This window comes from Lepisosteus oculatus, chromosome 4 (assembly GCF_040954835.1).
Source record: "Lepisosteus oculatus isolate fLepOcu1 chromosome 4, fLepOcu1.hap2, whole genome shotgun sequence".
NCBI lineage: Eukaryota > Metazoa > Chordata > Actinopteri > Semionotiformes > Lepisosteidae > Lepisosteus > Lepisosteus oculatus.
In genome coordinates this window covers 6,231,099-6,249,767 of record NC_090699.1, presented here as the reverse complement: position 1 = coordinate 6,249,767, position 18,669 = coordinate 6,231,099, and the positions used below count along the sequence as shown (strand labels likewise).

General features: G+C 50.2%; 1 protein-coding gene across 1 annotated transcript; it reads left to right on the top strand.

Annotated features, from left to right (window-relative positions):
* The first annotated feature begins 1,086 nt into the window (after positions 1 to 1,086).
* lig1 (ligase I, DNA, ATP-dependent) lies at positions 1,087 to 18,428 on the top strand. Its single transcript, XM_069188428.1, has 26 exons — positions 1,087 to 1,290; positions 2,638 to 2,709; positions 3,402 to 3,567; positions 4,366 to 4,501; positions 5,023 to 5,148; positions 5,822 to 6,283; positions 6,417 to 6,513; positions 6,801 to 6,914; positions 7,271 to 7,327; positions 7,554 to 7,726; positions 8,924 to 9,090; positions 9,557 to 9,633; positions 9,802 to 9,893; positions 10,468 to 10,567; positions 10,964 to 11,049; positions 11,894 to 12,009; positions 12,454 to 12,549; positions 12,875 to 12,985; positions 13,117 to 13,188; positions 14,244 to 14,388; positions 14,828 to 14,910; positions 15,231 to 15,383; positions 15,795 to 15,848; positions 16,504 to 16,647; positions 16,761 to 16,853; positions 17,256 to 18,428. Exons 1-26 carry the CDS (start codon positions 1,274 to 1,276, stop codon positions 17,334 to 17,336), a joined length of 3,090 nt encoding a protein of 1,029 aa, XP_069044529.1. The 5' UTR covers positions 1,087 to 1,273; the 3' UTR covers positions 17,337 to 18,428.
* The last annotated feature ends 241 nt before the right edge of the window (positions 18,429 to 18,669 follow it).

The following is an 18,669-nucleotide window of genomic DNA, read 5'->3' as shown; positions in this document are numbered from 1 at the left end:
GTAGATCACGAGGTGATCAGAACCTCAGATATCCAGGTGTCAGTGTGGACAGGTTGGTGTAGCAATGGGGATCATTAGACTCTAGATCTACAAGTGAGCTGCAGGTCACCACTAACAGGCTTGTCAGAAGAAATTCAGTGGGTGAGTAAACCAGCCCTCTAGTGCCAAAAGACATTTTGTCTTGTGAATGCAAGGAAATGGTTCACTTTATTTGGATTATAATTCTTTATGTGTTTTTTTTCCAAAGTAGGTGTGTGTTTGGCATAGGCTTCATGTCACACAAACAATCCAAATGACACAAACAATTCCTGTAAATTCTGTAAATGTCTGTGCACCAATAGTAATGTGCAAACATCATAAAATATGATAGAGAGAATTGCTACCTAGGCTGTTAAAGACTGTTGTAGCTGTTTTAGGAGTCAGGATACCATAAGGTATTTTGTCAAGAAATGGGGACTTAGACATATCCTGTCCTTATGGCAATGTGACTCTTTATTTTCACATTCAATATTATTATATTATTATGCTGCTGTAATTTCAACTAATGGGGATTCTGACAAAAGAAAACAGATACAAATGATCATGCTCTCTTTTTACTCCCATTTATAGATGCTGTTCAGAATGAAATCATATTTCATATTTCGTAATATATTCTTAAAGTCTTAGTTAAAGTCATCATAACTGGCCACTTTCAGTAGGCTGAACTGACTGGCTTACTTCAATAATTGAATTTATCGTCGTCTAGACTGATTTGTACAGAGAATTTTTTTTTCTAAGTTTATATGAGTTTGATTTACTTTTGCCCATCGACTTAACATCATATACCCCTCTCCATGTATAAGATGTTCAATAAAGTCAAGCTGAAATAATCCACAGTTCTGAGTTTGGCCGTTTTTCTTTAAGCAGTAAAAGCCCTGGGGCAATGAGAAGAGAATTCTGCGACGACCGCACCGTGACGGCGATACACAAACCTCTGCCCCCCACCAAGATGGCGACGTCGTGCGGCGTTTCCGGGTGTTTCTGTTCAATCTGTGTCAAAGAGCGGGATGTCTATGGTTCTCGTCTGCAGGGCGGGTTTTCCCGGCAGCTGCTGGGCGACGTCACTTTGGCGCTTCAGTTTAGAGTCGGAGCGCGCGGAAAGAAAGCGGTCGGGAAGGTGGTAGTACTTTGGATTAATTAAACAAACACACAAAAAGAGAAAAACACGTTATCTTCGATTTGATTTGCTGTTTGGCATTCTGGACCCGGGCCTTGAAGACATCCGGAGCTGACGATGCAGAGGAGTATAGCGTGAGTTTCATCACTGGCGATTTGCTGGGTGTTTGTGCATGCAGAGAGAGACTTTGCAGCAGCCTGGGCTGAGAGGGCATCGGGCATTGATGTGCACGTATCTGTATGTGCCGTCGTGTTCAACGGCTCTGCTGGCGTGCCTTGAAATGGTTTATTTTTTTCCGGTTGTGTTAACGATAGCACGCGTCGTTTTAACCGGGTTGCAAAAGAAATATGTGGTTTAAAAATAAAAAAAAACCAAGGAATCGTACTCAGCGATTGTGTCCTAGACGCAGGTCTTTTCACAGGTTTGGGGTCTCTTCTACAATCGCCGATTGCATTCGGGATGAGCTGGAGTCTCACGGCCCGGCCTGCTGTAGGCTGTTTATTTGGCTGCTGTACTGTACTGTACTGTAGGGGAGGCTGGAGCCGGAAGTGTGCGTGTCCAGAGCCCCGCTTGGCAACCTGTTGACCGGTCAGTGCGACCTGCGGCTCTGACTTGAGACGAGAAACAATTTGTGCCGCCGCGTTTTATGCTCCGTGCGATTTAAAGTTCAGGACTGACCGCCTTTTTCACTGCTGCAGCGTTGAGCTGCGTCCAGGCGCGTAGCTGCTGCGCGGTGATGCCGGTGCATTATTTATTTGCCAGCAGCCATGTCCCCCTGCAGCTCAGCACTGGCAGCCCCACTGGAGCTCAGCAGTGTGAGCCTGACCAGTACCCTGGAGGGGAGACTCCTGGGAGAGCTGAGGCTGCTGCTGGAAGAGGTGTTAGTGGGGCCAGTAGGGGGCGCTCACCCTGCGGTCTGTGTGGGTCCTAATGCCCCAGTATAGTGACAGGGACACTAGACTGTAAACAGGCGCCGTCCTTCGGATGAGACGTAAAACCGAGGTTATGACTCTGTGGTCATTAAAAATCCCAGGGTGTCTCTCGAAAAGAGTAGGGGTGTCACCCCGGTGTCCTGGCCAAATTTCCCCCTGGTCTTTACCCATCATGGCCTCCTAATAACCCCCCTCTCTGAACTGGCTCCATCACTCTGCTCTCCTCCCCACTGAGAGCTGCTGTGTGTGAGCAGACTGGAGCTTCACCCAGGTGGGGGGACACACTGGTGGGGGTGGAGGGGATCCCCATGACCTGTAAAGAGCGATGTTATTTATAAATTGCGGGTTTTGGAAAAGCAAAGGTGTTGGGTAAAGAAATGTTGTTGAATCGTCTTTACCGAATGAAAATAAAATCAGATCTCTGGCTTATTAAAACCCATGATTTTAAAGGCGCTTCCGCCTGTAGTTATTGTCCGTGGCCCACACGGTTCGTGTCGACCTTGGTCGCTGTGCGTGTGTGTGAAATGAAGTCCGCGCTCTCTGTCGCAGCTCGTTCTTCCGGCCCGCGGCGGCTGGCGACGGGAAGACCAAGGGGAGCGCGAGGACCGCGGAGAAGACGGAGTGAGTAAAAGACTTTTACTGCCTTTTTACCCTGATCTCACTGGGCTGTGCTGCACTGTGTTTGTACCCCGATCTCACTGGGCTTTTACTGTGCTGTACTGTGTTTTTACCCCGATCTCACTGGGCTGTACTGTGTTTTTACCCCGATCTTACTCGGCTGTACTGCTCTGGACTGTGTTTTTACCCCAGTCTCACTGGGCTTTAATGCACTGGACTGTGTTTTTACCCCAGTCTCACTGGGCTTTAATGCACTCGACTGTGTTTTTACCCCAGTCTCACTGGGCTTTAATGCACTCGACTGTGTTTTTACCCCAGTCTCACTGGGCTTTAATGCACTCGACTGTGTTTTTACCCCGATCTCACTGGGCTTTTACTGTGCTGTACTGTGTTTTTACCCCGATCTCACTGGGCTTTTACTGCGCTGTACTGTGTTTTTACCCTGATCTCACAGGGCTTTACTGTACTGTACTGTGTTTTTACCCCAATCTCACTGGGCTGGACTGCGCTGGACTGTGTTTTTACCCCAATCTCACTGGGCTTTTACTGTGCTCTACTGTGTTTTTACCCCGATCTCACTGGGTTGTACAGTAACTTTGCTCATCATTAAGGAGATCATCACCCCCGGGTTATGATGGGGTGCCCAGCTCCCCAAGCCCCAGATCCTCAGCTCAACCTCTCCCTCTGTCTCCCAGGCCCGCCAAGTCCCCCCTGAAACCGCAGAACGGCACCCCGGAGCCTGACTCCCCCATAAAGAAGACGGCCAAGAGAACCCGACGCATCGCGGACAGCGACGATGACGAGCCGCGTGGCGGGGAGACCCAGGGGGCCACTCCTGCACCCCAGGCTGCTGCGGAGCAGGTGAGCGCCCCGCTTTTCTCTCATGCCTGGGGGGCCGTGAGTTCAAATCCAGCTGGGGGGCACAGCTGCTGCCCCCTTAAGTGAGGTTGCGCCTGCAGTCCCAGCTGTGAGAGTGTCGGGAACAGACACTGCAGGAGACTGACAGGCGCTCTGGATAGCGGAATAATACAAGAATCGAGTCCCCAGGCAGTTAGCAACATGACCTCTTGGGATGACACTGTTTCCCATTCAACCTGAGCTATCCCTTAACTGAAGGGTCTAATTGATCACTTCCTCGGTCAGTCAGACCACGCGGTCATCTGCTTCATGTTCATTGAATAAAACCATCCAGTGAAACCTGCAGCGTGTGTGAGGTTGAGTCGTCAGCACCAGGTGGCTGCTCTTAGAGCAGGGGCAGCTGTGTTTTATCAGTAGAGCGAGGCCGTGTCTTGCATATTTGTTCGAATTTCAATCTGACGGTAGCCAGAACGGCGTACATTCATGTTGTGAAGTGCCCATTTGTTGCTTGCTTTTATATTTGTTAAGAGACGTCCTTATAGCACAGTGTGTATACATATACATTCCCAATGTAATGTTATAGATATATGTACATTGTAGCACGTCTGTTAGTTAATTGATTGGTGTAACTGACCAGTTAATTGGTTTAATTGGCCTTTTTTTATTTACTGTAAAATGTAAACATTCTTAGAACACTTTCTCCAGCCCCCCTTTGATTGTATTGTAACGGTAAAATTGTCATCATATTTTTAGGGGAGCAATATTTTTAGGGTCTTTTATTCTGGGTTTTCTCCCCTCCAGGTCACCCCTGTATCTGCCCCTCCCCAGCCCAGGACGGATTCTGCCCCGGACGTCAGCTCCCCCTCCGGCAGCGAGGGCTCCCCCGGCAGCGAGGGTGCCGTCATCTCCCCCTCCGGCATCCCCAAGCGGCGCACCGGTACGCCCCGCCCCCATGGGGCGGCGCTGGGTCAACCCTTCGGCGTGGTTCCCATAGATAGTTTGGCAGACTCATAATACTTGTTAACCCTGCATGCCGATCACATTGGAAACTATCTGCAGTGAAATGTCTGTTGCACAACCTGCACTTCTCCACTCATTCATGAGAGTACATAGTCATTGCAGGGACTAGTGAGCAGGAAGGGCTGCAATCAAGTTACAGTTGGCCGGAGCTCGAATGCCAGTTTGCGACCACATGGCGATTTATAGTACTTTCACAAAGTTCACAATTTAGCAATGCCATCGATGAATTTATTTTGTGATTGAGACTTAATAACCCGTCTGAGAAATTAATTAATTTAATTGATTAAGGGGGGCACAGCTTAAATCTGGGGATTTAAACCAGGATCCTCCTGGTTGTTTGCTGAAATACTTGAAGATCTACTTGTCTGTGTCTGTGTTGCTGTTCTGCGTGTTTTTCCATGTCGATGATGATGAACGGGAACTTGACTCCTTCTGCAGCCCGGAAACAGTTCCCCAAAAGGAAACTGGAGATCACAGAGGAGAGACGGGCGTCGCCCCCAGAAGACGCCGGGCCGTTGGAGAGCCAGCCCAAGAGAGCACGACTGGAGGATCGGGAGACGCCAGGTAAGAGTCTGAAAGGATTTGCTTTTGGAAAATGAGACTGAGAAATTAGGGAAAACGTGTCAAGAAAAACTGCTGGTCAGTACAGGTCCCAGGACACTGTCAGTAAGAGTAGGGGTGTCCTGACTGCTGGTCAGTACAGATCCCAGGACACTGTCAGTAAGAGTAGAGGTGTCCTGACTGCTGGTCAGTACAGATCCCAGGACACTGTCAGTAAGAGTAGGGGTGTCCTGACTGCTGGTCAGTACAGATCCCAGGACACTGTCAGTAAGAGTAGGGGTGTCCTGACTGCTGGACAGTACAGGTCCCAGGACACTGTCAGTAATAGTAGAGGTGTCCTGACTGCTGGTCAGTACAGATCCCAGGACACTGTCAGTAAGAGCAGGGGTGTCCTGACTGCTGGTCAGTACAGATCCCAGGACACTGTCAGTAAGAGTAGGGGTGTCCTGACTGCTGGTCAGTACAGATCCCAGGACACTGTCAGTAAGAGTAGGGCTGTCCTGACTGCTGGACTGTACAGATCCCAGGACACTGTCAGTAAGAGGAGAGATATTAACTCCACTCTTGTGATTAATCTCTACTCTGGGTTACACTTTCCTGATATTCGGGGGTGGGTACTCTTCTTCGCTTCTTTTTGCTTCTGGCTGTTCACATTTATGCGTGTGTGTCCCCGAAGCAGAGAAGGTGAATGGAGAAGCCATGGAAGTCGACTCCGGGGGCGTCCCCTCGGAGAAGCAGGGAAGCTCGCCCGTCGGGGGACAGCCAGCCGGAGCGGCCGAAAGCGACCCCTCGCCCGGGGCGGAGGAGGGGACGGGAGACATCGCCGAGATGAAGGTCGAGCCGGGGCCGGGCGAGGCGAGAGAATCGGAGCCCTCCGAGGACGCTGGGAAAAAGAGGCTGGACGCCACGTCCAAGCCAGCTGCGCCGAAGGCAGGGGCCGCCTCCCCTCTCCAGAAGCCCGACGACGCCAACGCCAAGACCAAGACCAAGACGTCGGCCAGACCGGCTGCGAGCAGGGTGAAGTCCCCCCAGGCGGACAAGAAAGAAGGGAAGAAGGGAGAGGAGGTCGGAGCCGGGAAGTCGGTGGAGCCAGGGAAGGTGGAACCTGCCAAGAGCCGGGCCGTCAGCAGCTTCTTCAGTAAGTCCCCCCCACCCCTCCACTGCCGCGCGGCGCAGTGACCTGGGTCCCACAGCCCCCGCCACATCGCTCCCTCCCTCTCGGACCCTTCCCGCCTTTTCCTTTCTCAAATCAGCCAACGTTGCTCCAACAGCCCCCAAGAAGGCGGCCGTCAAGCTGGAGAAATCGGATGGCGAGAAGCCTGCGGTCCAGACGTCTCCGCCGGAGAGCAGGGAGACCAAAGGAGGGAGGTGAGACTCGGGGATGGGGACAAGCACGGGCACGGCCGGGAAGTTGGGCACGTCGGGATCCCATTCCACATCCCTTTCTTTTCCCAGCAGGCTGCGATGGGAACGATGATGATTCAGGTGGGACCTTTGAACAAGGCAGGGTCCGCTGAAGTAGTTTCTAACAAGTAACACATTAGCCCTGCGTGCATATGTGATGATGTCACACCCCAGGAGTCATGTAAAATCCTGTAAATGTTAAGAGCTGTAAAAGCTCGGCTGAGTGCCCCTTTCCCTCTGTTTCATCGTAGCTTCTTCGGCAAGCCGGCAAAGTCGGAGACGGCTGCCGGCACCCCCTCAGACTACAACCCCTCGAAGTCGAACTACCACCCTGTGGAGGACGCCTGCTGGAGCCACGAACAGAGGTGGGGTGTCCCCTTCCGGGGGTGCTATCCCGGGGGAACGGGCTCCTTGCGGGGATGTTCTGAGAGGGAATGTGATCCCACATCTGTGCACGCAGGCAGCGCCGTTTTAAGAAACCGCGCAGAGCTTTTCTGCCCGAGTGCGCATTGGGGTGGTGTGAGAGCGTCCGTTCGCCGTCTGGGGTGACTTACAGATCTTGCCCGTTTCTTTTTTTTTTTGCTTTAAAGCGGGAACGTTAAACAAGGCAACGTCTGTTGAAAGTAGTCGCCGGCCAGTAAAACAGTAGCGCTGCTAGTCGTGAAAATATCTTTATTATTTCCCGATCCTCTGAATCGCCCCTCTGGCCCTTTCCCTGCAGAGTCCCGTACCTGGCTGTCGCTCGGACCTTTGAGAAGATCGAGGAGGAGTCTGCCAGGTGGGTTTCCGGCTGGGCCGGGCTTTCCTGCCTTTCAGAACCTGTGGGGATAACAGCCCAAGACAGGCGTCTGCTCGGCCCCTGCGTAGCTCCGGCGGACTGCCAAACGCTCATTTTCCCCAGATGCTTTCCTGGGATAGTTCTGGGTTCGGAGTCGTTCGGAGTTCTGGGTTCGGAGTTGTTAAAAGCTGTGCGCAATCTCCCATCTCCCCCTTGTCCCTCGCAGGCTGAAGAACATCGAGACCCTGGCCAACCTGTTCCGCTCGGTGATCGCTCTGACCCCGGCGGACCTGCTGCCCTGCCTGTACCTGTGTCTGAACCGCATCGGGCCGGCCTTCCTGGGCCTGGAGCTGGGCGTGGGGGAGACCGTGCTCATGAAGGCCGTCGCCCAGGCAACAGGTACAGAACGGGACTCATGACACCACGTCCTGGCTCCTGATCTTAGAGGAGTTTTGAACTTTCCTTTCCTCGTCCCCGTTTCCTTTCTGTACACCACGGGACGAGGGGAGGTCTCTAGGCCTCCTAGGGAGGCCCCGATCCAGTAGGATTTCCAGGTCCCTGTGAAATCGCCGGTCTCCAGAGAACTGGGACAATCTCTTTGCGATTAGTTAAAGCAGCCTTTTTTGTTTTTGGGTGAAGTCTTTTCTTTTCAATTTTTAATTTTAGAGCACAAAACAAAACCATTTTACATATAACCCACCATTATTCAGCCTTATATCACAGGCAAAAATGGTCTATTCCTGTATTCCCCCTAGTATTTTGCAATTATATAACTTTTAAACAAAACTATATACATTCAAAAGAAGGAAGATGCATACATTTATGAATATGAAAAGGGAGGAGATCAGTTATTTTGTATCTCAACAAAATCCAACCTTAAAGGTTTAATGTTCTGAACCCATCTAGACCAATATTTGACAAAATATTGTTCATTTGTAATTTTAGTGAAAATGTTATTTTTTCCATTATATGTATTTCCTTTATTAATTCAATTAAATCATTCATTGTTGTTGGTAAATCTAGGAGAAGCCACTTTCTTGTTTTAGCTTTCTTCCCTGCTGATATAGGGATTCCAAACAAGTATTTGTCAGTTCCCCTCCAATCAAAATCCAGTTTACCAAAATATAAAGCCTCAAATGTAAAGGGTACATTCCTATCAAATAGAGTTTCCTGGCCTCATGTAACTCCTTCCAGAAAAGCCTTATTTTAGGGCACTTCCAGAATATATGCCAATGATCACCTTGGTCTCCGACACTTAGTTTTCCCCAGTATGTTGCGCCTTCTGGCTCGGAGTAATGAAAAACCGAACAGTGTTTTTCCAGCAGAGCTCTCTCCATAAATGCGAGTTTGGACATCTCCGTTGAAATTCACAAAAGTTAAGCCACTCTTCATTCGAAACTCTAACCGTGTGAAGTCATTCCGAGACCGTTCAGGATCAAAATCCCGTTGGCGTCGGGGCCGGGCTGCGTCCGCGCCGGTCGTACTTGTCGCTCTCCGCGTTATCGGTTCCCTGTTGTAGCCCGCCAGTACCTGGGAGCTGTCACAGCCGTAAGGAATCTCGAGGCCGACAGCAGCACCGTGTTTCTGCTCTTTCAGGCCGGCAGCTGGACAAGATCAAGGCGGAGTCCCAGGAGAAGGGAGACCTGGGATTGGTGGCCGAGAGCTCCCGTAGCAACCAGCGCATGATGTTCACGCCCCCCAAGCTGACGGCGACGGGGGTTTTCGGCAAGCTGACGGACATCGCCAAGATGACGGGGAACGCGGTGAGTGGGGGGGGGCAGAAGACGGGGGCGGGGGGGTCCACCAATGGCAAAGGGGGCCGATATCTAATATCATTCTCTCCCCAAGGATATCAGAGAGCCACCTTTCCCAGGTGTTTAGAAAGGCTTTCTTTCGCTTAGTGTCTGTCTTCTCCATTGCCTAACCTCTGCTGTGCTTCTAACTGCTTGTCTTTTGTCATTTGTAATCCTTAATAACCGTTTTATTTGTAAAGCCTACTTTGAGCACCTACTTCTAATAAGTAAACTTTATTATTATTATTCAATTATTATCCGGTCGTGCAGACATTGGCTAAGCCAACTCCCGAGTCAAAGAAATCCTGGGGCGACTAGCTGCTCCCTGCTTTGCTGTGATCTTGGCCGAGTGCTTCTTCTGGAGGGGGGGGCAGTACGCTAGCGTTCAGTCCCACCCCAGCCAGCCCCCGGTCTCATACCTCCTCCGTCTCCGCAGTCGACGCACAAAAAGATCGACATCATCAAGGGGCTGTTCGTGGCCTGCCGCTTCTCCGAGGCGCGTTACATCGTCCGGTAAGGCTCTCCCGGCCCGGTTTCCCGAAACCCGACCCGTTTCCCCCGCCGACGCTTGGAATCGGGGCCGCCGATAACCCCGCCTTCGGATTTTCCTTCTTCGGGATGTGCTGTTGGGTGGGGCGAAGGCCCGGGACTAAGAGCACCATTCCCCGGGTTGATTCGCAGGTCTCTGGGCGGGAAGCTGCGGATCGGCCTGGCGGAGCAGTCGGTCCTGGCTGCCCTGGCGCAGGCGGTCTGCCTGACCCCGCCGGGACAAGGTGAGCCCCGGCGCCCTCGCGCCCGCCGCCTCTGGGAGCCCCGCGCCAGGCGGGCGCAGTCGGATCCCCATTCGGGACGTGTCCCGATATGATTGGCGCTGCTCCAATTAATTAATGAGCAGAAATTAGTTTATTTGTCCGGGTAGGTCAGTGGAGAACTGATTCTGCTGACGATCCGGTGGCCCTGGCGTGATTTATTGAGGCGTTTTTCTGAGAGCAGACCAGCACCAGCGTGTCCCCTGTGGTTTTGAACCTCAATCCCTCCTGTCTGGTTGGGCTCTGGGCTTGTACACTTGACATCACATTACGAACAGACGTTTTGTGAAAACATTTCTTGAGTTTTGTCAGGGTGAGATTTGGGAACTAGATTGTAGCCGGTTCTCTGCGTCTTGCGCAGCTTATTCTTAGAGAGTTTAGTTGTTTTTAGGTCTTTGAGGGCTCTTCTTTGCTTGAAAGTTGCTGCATAGCGTCATTTGATTGCTAATATGGAGAAAGGAATGCCGAGTTTTACACCAAGCAAGTGAAACGTCCGTTTTTGCTCTCTGCTTCCCCCAAAACCCACCCCACGGTGCAGAATTCCCACCTAAGGAGGTGAATGCTGGGAAGGGAATGTCCCCGGAAGCTCGGAAAGCCTGGATTGAGGAGAGAGCCCTCATCCTCAAACAGACTTACTGGTACGTCCTTTCAGACACTTTGTATTGTTCAAGTAGGGGTTCAAAGTGACTTGCGAAATATTGCTCAAAGACCAGATCTTTAACATGTTAAGCAATTCTCATGTCTCAGGGATTTCTATTTGTCTGTTTTGGCTGAACAAATTTCAGGCACCAGTTGGAGAGAGCTTGAAACACTGCCATAGGCAGTAGTACTTTAAATGACGTCAAATGATAGATGAATTCCTCTATCTCATCTCTTTGGTTTTTTGTTTGTTCTTCAATGAACACATTTGCTCCAGTTTTACTTTAAAATCCCAGATTGTAAATGCCTGGGCCTCCAGCGTGAAGAATCCCTTGGTGGACATCGCTTGGATCTTGGATTTGTATTCCCTAATTTCCCGTCCCGTCCCGTTGCAGCGAGCTTCCCAACTATGACGTTATCGTTCCGGTCTTGCTGAAAGAGGGGATCGAGGAGCTGCCGAAACACTGCAAGTTGACACCTGGTAGGGAGAATTCCAGACGCTTTGCTTTCCTGTTCCGGCCACTCTGCCTCTTGTGTTTTGTTATTTATTTTCTCATCTTCGTTTTGACTTTCCCTCTGAGGAATTGAAAAGCAGCAGCTTCTCAATTCCCCAGTGGGAGAGAAGATGACCTCACTCATAAAGAGCACAAGAAAAGTTGCCTGTAGTACTAGGATCTACAACCAGCCACATCTTGAAGTGGCCCCGCATTTGGCTCTCGCCCACCTTCCTCGGTTGCCTTTGGGATCCTCGATGTCAACGAATGTTTCCCGTTCTCCGTTCGTTTTCCATCTGTGAAGATGGGCCGTTTGATTTGCAACTGAGACTGAAATGCTGCCCAGGGTTGACGCAATCGATGTCCTTCGGGATCTTCCAGACTTGAATCCTGTCTTTTCTCGTTCTGTTCGGTTATACAGTGATGCAAGGAACCTGTCCGCGTACTGTTGAGGGCACAGGTGGAAAGTGTGGTTTAAATGGCTTTAAAACCAGGAAGAGGAGGAGAACTTCTGTACCCCAAGGGCTGGGCTGTGAGGAGCAAGCAGCTCCGGGCATGTCGTTGGAGCTGATAACCCTGGCTTCTTTCAAGAAACAGCTGATCAGATCAATTGATTATCCATTACCAGCTAGGCTAAAGGGTCCGCATGTCCGCCTTTTGGTCCCACCCGTTCTTATGCTCTAACCGTTCCCTGGCAGTCAGTATCTCGGGGGGTATCTCTGGTGACCTCTTCCTACGGCTGTAATAGTCTCTTTGTGTCTTGGTGGGCCGCCCTGTTCCCGCTCCTCAGCCCTAGGGTCACCAGGGTCATGCACGTTTGGTCTCCTGCAGGGGTGCCCCTGAAGCCCATGCTGGCTCACCCCACGAGGGGCATCGGCGAAGTCATGAAGAGGTTCGACGAAGCCACCTTCACCTGCGAGTACAAGTACGATGGGGAACGGGCGCAGGTGAGCTGGGGCGTGGAGGTGCCTGGGGGGGGGTACGGTCGCACCTCCTCACCGTGAAACCCCGAAGAGGGGGACCCCAGGCTTGAGGTTAGATGAGAATCGGAAAACCCTCGTTAGTAGCCAGCCAGACTTTGTCATCTGATGAGAATGAACATGTTTTGGCTGGCACTTGAATCCAGGGTGTTACTTGTTTTATCCAGTCGGGTGGAGCTGGTGCTCGGAGGATGGGCTCAAGGGGCAGAGCCACAGCTTAGAGGGTTGACTAGATGGGTGGAGTCATAGATCAGGGGGTGGGGCCATAGGGTCAGGGGAGGCCTTGTGGGACGGGACCGCTCTGGTGGAGGGCCTTGCTCAAGGGTGCGCCGGTCGTGCCCGACGAAGTGTTCACCTCCGCTGCCGCAACCCTGGCCCTGACCGTGTCTCCCTGCTGCCCGTTTCCTTCAGATCCACATCCTTGAAAACGGAGAGGTTCACATCTACAGCCGAAACCAAGAGAACAACACCAGCAAATACCCCGACATCATCTCCAGAATCCCGCAGGTACGAGCTCCTTTCCGTTTCTTCTCCCGACTCGCTGTTTCATTGCTCAGCCCTGAGGGCTGTCAGTTGCTCGTGACTCCGGTGAGCATGGGAGAAGTCCTCACTGTATCAAGCTTCTCATCCACTTGCATCCCTTGTTCCGTTTCTAGTTTCAGATGGTTTGTGTCATCCTAGTGCCTTTGTCCATCTTGATCACCCTCGGTCAGCCTAGTGACTCTCTGCCCGTCTCACTCTCTCGCCCTTGGTCAGCCTGGTGGCTCTCTGCCCGTCTCTCTCTCTCGCCCTTGGTCAGCTTCCTTTTGTGAATGTTTGTCTGTCTGTCCAGGTGAAGAAAGAAGAGGTGCGCTCCTGCATTTTGGATGCGGAGGCCGTGGCCTGGGACAGAGAGAAGAAGCAGATCCAGCCTTTCCAGGTGCTGACCACTCGCAAGAGGAAGGTACGTCACTGACCTGTCCGCACCGGGCAGCCTCGAGTTCAAAACGAGCGGCCCCACAAAGCAGCCAAGCCCATTCCGGAAAAGGTGGGGCGCGTGCTCTTTCAAGAATGAGTTTTTATTTTTTTTTTAAGGATGTGGACGCCTCCGATATCAAAGTCCAAGTGTGCGTGTACGCCTTCGACCTGCTGTATCTGAATGGAGAGGTAAGAGAAGGGTGTGCCCCTAGAAATGCATGGTCTGAGCCCTAGATAAGGCACGTATTCAACGGACACATTTTAGCTCTCATGAGAAACACGTGCTGTCTCTGTGGAACTGTCTCCGGTTTGGTTTGCCCACCAGTTACAAAACTGTGGTCTTCATTGATGTTTATTAATTAATGAATTAATTAGATTAATGAATTATCCTACTTCAAATTAATGTACAAAATTGATCATGCTTCAGTCATTTCATTTCATTCCATTCCGCGGTTGTGTAACCCATCGTGCCTGGGAAAAATGCATTATTTATTAAAATCTCTTTGTAGGTAATGGCAGTGCCATACCCGAGATTTTATTTCTAAATATCTTCCAGTTTTAGAAAAAAAAAACAAAGCTAAATTGAAGGAAGTGTTTTTGTCCGACTGGCTGCGCTTTACAGGTAATGGGAAATCCCACTACCACCACCAAGGTGCAGCACCCACGTGGATGATGTGATGGCAGCCATAGTGCTCCAGTACGCTCACCATATGTCAGCTCTCAGTGGGGAGGAGAGCAGAGTGATGAAGCCAGTTCAGAGAGGGGGGTTATTAGGAGGCCATGATGGGTAAAGACCAGGGGGAAATGTGGCCAGGATGCTGGGGTGACACCCCTACTCTTTTCATGAAACACCTTCTTGACGGCTTGTGGCTTCTTAAATTTGCTTCATTACTCTGCGACGGGGACGCTATACTGTAAACAGGCGCCGTCCTTTGGTTGAGACGTAAAACCGAGGTCCTGACTCTCTGTGGTCATTAAAAATCCCAGGGCGTCTCTCGAAAAGAGTAGGGGTGTCACCCCGGCGTCCTGGCCAAATTTCCCCCTGGTCTTTACCCATCATGGCCCCCTAATAATCTATGAATTGGCTTCATTAGTCTGTCGCATCATCCAGGTGGGGCTGCACATTGGTGGTGGTGGAGGGGATCCCCATTACCTGTAAAGCGCTTTGAGTGGAGTGTCCAGAAAAGTGCTATATAAGTGTAAGCAATTATTATTATTATTATTATTGCACGTGTTTCCTGCAGTCGCTGGTCCGCCAGCCCCTGTCCAAGCGCCGCGCCCTGCTGCGGGAGAGCTTCACAGAGCGGGAGGGGGAGTTCATGTTCGCCTGCTCCCTCGACTCCGACAACACCGATGTCATCGCCGAATTCCTGGAGCAGTCCGTCAAAGGTTGTTCCCTCTTTGCTTTCCCAGTGAAGCCCGTTTGTTTGTTTGTTTGTTTGTTTGTTTGTTTGTTTGTTTGTTTGTTTGTTTGTTTGTTTGTTTGTTTGTTTGTTTGTTTGTTTGTTTGTTTGTTTGTTTGTTTGTTTGTTTGTTTGTTTGTTTGTTGTTTTTTTTGCATCCGCATGTTTTGCCAGCGACCCGTTGTGGGCTCCCGCCCTCCTTGGGTTGGGTGGCCTCGGATCTATTGTTGGCCTGTGCCGGAAGCTGCTGATCCTTTTTGAGTTGGGTCCATCAGTAGGCCGACCTCTGTAGCGAGGCTGCAGGACATCCAGGCCCACACCGAGCGTTTGGCAAAACGCTGCTCGAGACTGTAACCAATGCGACGTGTTTCCGGAAGCCTCTTGTGGCCTCTTTCATGTAGCAAAAATTGTCCCCCATCGTGCAGATTCCTGCGAGGGCCTGATGGTGAAAACCCTCGAGAAGGACGCTACGTACGAGATCGCCAAGCGGTCGCACAACTGGCTCAAGGTAAAGGCCTGCACTCTTCGGGCGGACGGGTTTCAGATCTCCTTTTCTCCTTCCGGGGACAGCCTTCAGAAGCCCTGCTGTGCCTGTCACGGGTTTTTACTCTTTTTTTCGCTGATCTGGGGGTTTGCACGTAGCGGTCGTGTTTGACTTCCTCCCCTTTTTGAGGTGATGGGGTTGATAATGGGCAGTAGTGCCAGTAACGGGCTACGTCCGTCCTGGGGTTCTCCGTGTCCGTATCCCTATCTTGTCGGTAGGGTGTCCAACTGGTGCGGGAAGGCTCTTGTTTGACCCCCCTTTTGCTTTCGTCCCCTTCTGCGCAGTTGAAGAAGGACTACCTGGAGGGCGTGGGGGACACGCTGGACTTGGCTGTGATCGGAGCCTACATCGGCAAAGGGAAAAGAACTGGGACCTACGGCGGGTTCCTGTTGGCTTGTTATGACGAGGAGAATGAGGAGTACCAGTCAATCTGCAAGGTGGGCTCCCAGCTCTCACTGTGGCTGCAGTGCAGTGTTAATGTACTGGAGTGTCCAGTCAGTGTGTCTGTATTAACCCCTCTCTCTCAGTGCAGTGTTAATGTACTGGAGTGTCCAGTCAGTGTGTCTGTATTAACCCCTCTCTCTCAGTGCTGTGTTAATGTACTGGAGTGTCCAGTCAGTGTGTCTGTATTAACCCCTCTCTCTCAGTGCAGTGTTAATGTACTGTATTGTCCAGTCAGTGTGTCTGTATTAACCCCTCTCTCTCAGTGCAGTGTTAATGTACTGGAGTGTCCAGTCAGTGTGTCTGTATTAACCCCTCTCTCTCAGTGCAGTGTTAATGTACTGTATTGTCCAGTCAGTGTGTCTGTATTAACCCCTCTCTCTGTTTTAATCTCTGGCTTTTTATAGATTGGGACGGGATTCAAAGATGAAGATTTGGAGCAGCATTTTAACTTCCTAAAGGTAATTCTCCAAAACAGGATTGTTCTGAAAACCAGAAAGTGTTATTTTGTAATAGAAGATCTCTGTAAAAGAGCCAATCTTTTAGCCAAGTAGGGGAAACTCAGTTGCAAAGTTTGGAAAAAAGTATGCTTTAAAGGTTTAAAGTTGCATGGTTCCTTAATTGATATACATTGCCAGTAGATGGCGGTAGAAAATTCTCAATGTCCCCTGGGGTCAAAAGAAAGCAGATGTATAAAATGCCAGTCTAGAAGCATGTGAAATTTCATTATTTAAACTAATTTCCACAGAGCATGTGAAAATGACCCAACTGTTTTTTTTTTTGTAAAGTGTTTTGTCACTTTTTGAGCTTTTATTCTGCAAGGGTAGAAAATGCTTGCAACCCTGTAATCGTATCCCGTATAGGATTGTGAGGGACAGAATGAGAATCCCAGTGGCCTAATAGATAAACAGCCCAAGGCTGGTGGATTGTGTCCCATGTGGTGTGGTGTTGTCTTTTGGGCGAGATGGGACAGATTACCTCCTCTGGTTTGTGTGTGCTTTTGTGATCCCAGTTTCCGTATTACCATGACGTTCCAAAAGCATCCTGCACGCTTATGAAAACGGTTTGTTTATGGATTGAGTGCAGCAGTGCTGAAGCCCGAGTTGTGTGTTGCAGGACCACACCCTGCCCAGTCCCCGCCCCTATTATCGCGTGGACCAATCGGCCGAGCCCGACGTGTGGCTGGAGGCGGTCCAGGTGTGGGAGGTGAAGTGTGCTGACCTGTCGCTGTCCCCTGTTCACAAGGCGGCAATGGGACTGGTCAGTCTCCCTTCGGCATCCTTCGCTTGCATTCGTGATTCAAAGTGCCCGCCGGATTCTCGAAATGGAAGTTAACCGTGTCTCTTGCAACGTTTATTATCGTACGCCTCTAGGCGGACTCCGATAAAGGGATCTCTCTGCGCTTCCCTCGTTTCTTGCGGATCAGGGATGACAAGAAACCGGAAGAGGCCACCACCGGGGCGCAGGTCAGTCACCTAGGGGAATATTAACCCCCGAATCCCCAAGAGTCTTAATTTTCTAGGACTCTTTCAATAATTGTTTTAAAGCCTAAGAGAAGAACGGCAAAATGGCCCAAATAAGACCTTTAATATTCACGTGCAGGTGATCTGAAGTGTTCCTGCACGGTCTCTCTTGGGGAGCACGGTATTTTTTTCAATCGCGGTGCGGAGAGAGAGAAACTTCCTGTGTTAACACCGTGGGGTGTTACAGAAGTGACATCGCCCATCGTGGTGCCAAGCCCTCGCGCTGCGAACGTGCCAGTCTTGTGACATAGCGTGAGCTCTCGTGAGCAGAGCAGTGCACGTTTATCTGATCGCGTTCCCCGTTTTTTTTTGTTGCCCACACCCTGTGCCGTTCTCGACCCGCAGGTGGCAGAATTGTACCGAAAACAGCAGCAGATCCAGAACCAGGCCTCCGGCGAGAAGGCAGACCTGGAGGACTATTACTGACGCCCCCGTCTTCCAGCGAGGTGCCCCCGACTCCCCCGTTCTCAGCCTTGACCACCAACGCCACCGCTCAGACACGCACGCGGCTGCCGCCTTTGGCCTGGCCAGAAACGATTTGCTTTTAGGTTCTCGGGAGGGGGTGAAACTTGCCGGTTGACGGCGCAGTACGTTTATCCGCCTTTTTACTCTGCAGAAGTGACAAAATCAGAGCGGTGCTGTGGGATAGACCATATTGTAATTTTTATATAATATTTTTTATACGAGGAATGATGTGATCCCAGCCCCGTTCCTTTTTGCGACCACTGCGGGTTCGAGAGGTTTAAGGTTCATGGCAAGTGTCTTCCCAGTCGACCGTCTGCCTGTGTGTGAAATCAACAGGGGTGGGGGTATCATCGGCCTTTGACGTCTAGACGACAGGTGACAAATTCCGTTAAAAAAAGGTGTGCGAGAGTTTGCGTATTTCAATTGCAGCTTTCGAAGCACGTTGAGAGCACAGCTGTTGAAAGCTTGCTTATTTGGAAGCGTTGTAGTACCCATTTAAATGCATCTCTTTCCACGGTACCAGTCATTGTATTTGCTATGTTTAAGTCTTACTGTGAAGAAACCGGATGAGGGTAGCAAAGAAGCTGGCGTTGCGAAGATGGAAAAGACTGTTCAAGGAGTGATGGCAGGTTGTGTCTTGGGTTTTAGTTGCGCAGGAGCACCGTTAACAGGGTAAAGGGCGTTCTGAAGCAAACTGGGCAGTTTTGACACTTGAATAAATGTTTTGTTTTTTTTTTTTATATTTGTTATATGTTGATTCAGAAATGTCAGATATTTTTTTTTCCCACTGGCAAAGAAGATTTTTTAATTCCTAGAACAGATAAAGAGTGCAAAGAGGCAGGTTTGTGGTCTCGTTGTCCGAAGCTTGCGGTGCAGTTGAAAAGCCTTGAATCCTGTTCAGATAGAACGTGTCGGATGTTGATCAACTAGCAGTGTTTCATGGAAGTGAACCATTTTTAAAGTAAACGATTGTGCCTGTAAATACATTACTAGAATGTGATGTTGAATCCAAATAACCGTGTAATAAAATAAGATGTCATTTTGTTTTGTGAACATGCTGTTGATTCTTGTCTGTTGTCTTAACTACAAAGGAACAATTTTAAATAAAAAATGCTATACTTTCTGCTAAATGTTTTTATAATTATCCTGTTATATAAAGAACTTTAATACTTAAAATGGGTGAAATGCATTTTAATATCAGCATTTAGAAGAGCAATCAGTCAGTCCCAACACTTTTATTTAAATGTTGCTCTCTTTTTTGACCACATTTTTTTTTCTTTGTGTAATTGCATTT

Bases quoted from the DNA above. Each gene is read 5' to 3' on its own strand.
- lig1 (XM_069188428.1), top strand. The intron at 2,710-3,401 runs GTGAGTAAAAGA...TCTGTCTCCCAG, and splicing joins AGGACCGCGGAGAAGACGGA to GCCCGCCAAGTCCCCCCTGA. The intron at 6,284-6,416 runs GTAAGTCCCCCC...TTGCTCCAACAG, and splicing joins GGCCGTCAGCAGCTTCTTCA to CCCCCAAGAAGGCGGCCGTC.